At 45.0% G+C, this 2,737-nt stretch overlaps 1 protein-coding gene across 1 annotated transcript in view; it reads right to left on the minus strand.

The window, feature by feature from the left end:
- Positions 1 to 2,211, minus strand: part of T265_13606 (hypothetical protein) — a gene marked incomplete at both ends in the record, with an annotated part of 25,877 nt that extends 23,666 nt beyond the window's left edge. The window contains one exon of the mRNA XM_009169662.1: positions 1,397 to 2,211. Coding sequence (XP_009167926.1) covers positions 1,397 to 2,211 — 815 coding nt within the window. The remainder of the gene's footprint in view (positions 1 to 1,396) is intronic.
- Positions 2,212 to 2,737: the final 526 nt, after the last annotated feature.

The following is a 2,737-nucleotide window of genomic DNA, read 5'->3' on the forward strand; positions in this document are numbered from 1 at the left end:
ACAGCATCGGAAGCGTTTCTTCCGGTTTTTTATGCCTACAACTCATCAAACACGGTATTTTCCAGTGCGGAGAATCTTGGAGGTTGTTTTCGGAACACAGTATGGAGAGTGAGTGAATTTTTTCCAAAATAAGCGATAGATCCTGCTGCCCACTCGGACCATCAATGGGTTACATGTCGCACAGCAATACCTGCTTCTAGACAGTACCTTTTTCAAGGCTATCCCTGTCGAATTAGAAGCGAAATAAGGACATCTGGGATTAAGCGTCCGATATAAGGCCGCACCGACTGTGGGTGAGCAGTATTTGGAACAGTAGTTTGTAGTTCTCACAATAAGTTGACTGTCTTAGGAGGTACGAGGTGACGACTTGTGTCACATTCGGAAACCTGAAAATGGCTGCACAATTCCCTGCTCTACTCCAAACTGCTAACTTTTAAGAATGCCATCTAACCCTCTTGTTTTAATAGTCAGGAGTATCGCTCCGAACAGAGCGCATATGAAATGTTGCGTCAGTCATGTGCTGGCGGTAACTAGCCCAGTTGACCAAGGTGTGATTCCATCGCTGGTGGACAGAGTAGGAAACGCTAAGATAGCCATCTTTTAATTATATAGTATCGTTTCTCACCCTTGGAAAGACCCACATAGACCCCAACCCTTGGATCTGCACGTTAGAGACAACGTGAAACGCGTCCGTTGCACCGCAACACTTCCTACGATCTACGCAGGTGAAATACGCGCGGATGATCACGATAATCAACGGTTTTGTGAAGAAGAAAAAAGATGCAGGACGTCAGAAACCTATAATTATGACGACGTGCTTTATAGAAGCAAAATCCAATCAAGGTGTAATCGTTCACCGAAATCACGTTTGCCTTTTAGGATGGCGTTTTCCGCTCAAGGAACCTCCCGGAAAAAGTTTATGAAACGTCCTGAATGAATTTCATTAGCATTTACAATAGACGTGCGAATCTTAAATAATTTTCACTTAACTAACCGAATGGTAGTTTCTATCATGAATTTAGACTCGAACACAAGCACTAAAATCACTTCGGGAGGGATTTCCATTAAGTCCATCCCACGTGTGCCAAAAACACTGACACATCGCACTGTTGTGATTTTACAATAGTGATTTGACCTGCTTCGACCACTTTTTTCTCCATCGTGCGTGTTGTCACATCTAGTGTGACCACAATTTACTAACAAGGTAATTATAGTCATCAACCACTCCACTTTTCTTATCCATTCCCTGATAGGATACCTTTATAACTTCAAGTCTTCATTTGATGGGAGTAGGTAACACCTCAAGAAGACTGCACCATATGCGAAAATATTTCCAAAGGAGTACTTCTTTTCACCTAAGAAATAATTTCGTGAGGTTACACAAGAACAAACTCACCGATGAACACCTGACGTCTGTCCAGAATTGAAAATACCAGGATTATTTCCACGACCAAAGGGTACAGGTGCCGTTGCCATGGCCACTGCGGCATTATCAAATATGCAACCAACGGAGTTGCCCATTGAACCGAACATCTGACTGCCCATTTGACTGAGGTGCTGAGCGGCCACCGAGTATGAGGCCGCAACTCCTTTGCCACTCATCGGTCCCATCGCAGGAACCGGTGTCCCAGTTGGAGATATGGGCAAAGTAGGGGCAAATCCGTTGTGTTGTTGATTGAAACACGATGGGATCGGTCCACCGGTAAATCCACAGGAGCTGATTTGAGTATACAGATTTGAAAAATTGTCCACTGGTGGCGAGCACTCTGCAACTTGGTGATGCTGCTGCTGCTGCTGCGCGATCCACGACCGAACGAGACCAAATTGGTTGGCTGGGTTGAGGGGATCTACGAGCATGTCGTAGTCTTCGCGTCGTCCTTCAGATTCTCGGTCCATTAAGCATGGCACATTTGCTTGCAACATTCCCACTGCAGCGGCTGCTGCGAGCTGAGAGGTCTGAGGCAGGTAACTGTTATTAGCAGTTGACGTTCCGCCAACCGCCATTGAAGATCGCGAATGGAAGTAGGCGGGCATGTTGTATTGATTTTGGATAAGCGGAAAATTGGTGGTCACGCTCACTGAGCGATCTGAGGTCGCATTTGGTGAACACAGGTCATTAGACTCTCTTGTATTTCCAAGTTGAGAGAAGAGGTAGGAATGGGATCTGGAATTCTGTGCATGCGCTGGCGTATCATCCTGTGTGCTTTCCATCTTGAACTATAGCCTAAAATGAATGAAAACACGCCACACTTTACAGTAAACTGGCCGCAGCCTACAGCTATGATTGAAATTGGTACTCAAGGGCGATTCTATACTTTCTGTTCTTTCACCGAAGATGCCGCGTTTTCAGTAGGTCCCCTCCAGAAAATCAACTAAGTCGGTTAAAAACGCGCATGTGCGTTTCTTTTTGTAGAAAGCGATTTATTCTCACATCCCTCAAAACCAACCACAACCGGTGTGAATAACAACAAACAATATGAACTCTTTGGTGTAACCGTCTTTTCGGGACCTAATAAACCACGATTCGAATGCCTCATTTTTGTCTCATTCCACTGACGAAGCCCAGCGCTGAACCTTTCAAGGTAAAACTTTCAGGGTGAACTAGCCAGTGCGTATCAGGACACGTGTCAAAAACTGTTCCAAAAGCTTGTTTAGGTTATTGTGCCCTCAAAAGATTCTAATATTCGGTTCAGCGGATTTTCAGTATTGGATACGCCAGCCTTGTTTACCCATCATC

This window comes from Opisthorchis viverrini (genome assembly GCF_000715545.1).
Source record: "Opisthorchis viverrini unplaced genomic scaffold opera_v5_83, whole genome shotgun sequence".
In the NCBI taxonomy this organism is placed as follows: Eukaryota; Metazoa; Platyhelminthes; class Trematoda; order Opisthorchiida; family Opisthorchiidae; genus Opisthorchis; species Opisthorchis viverrini.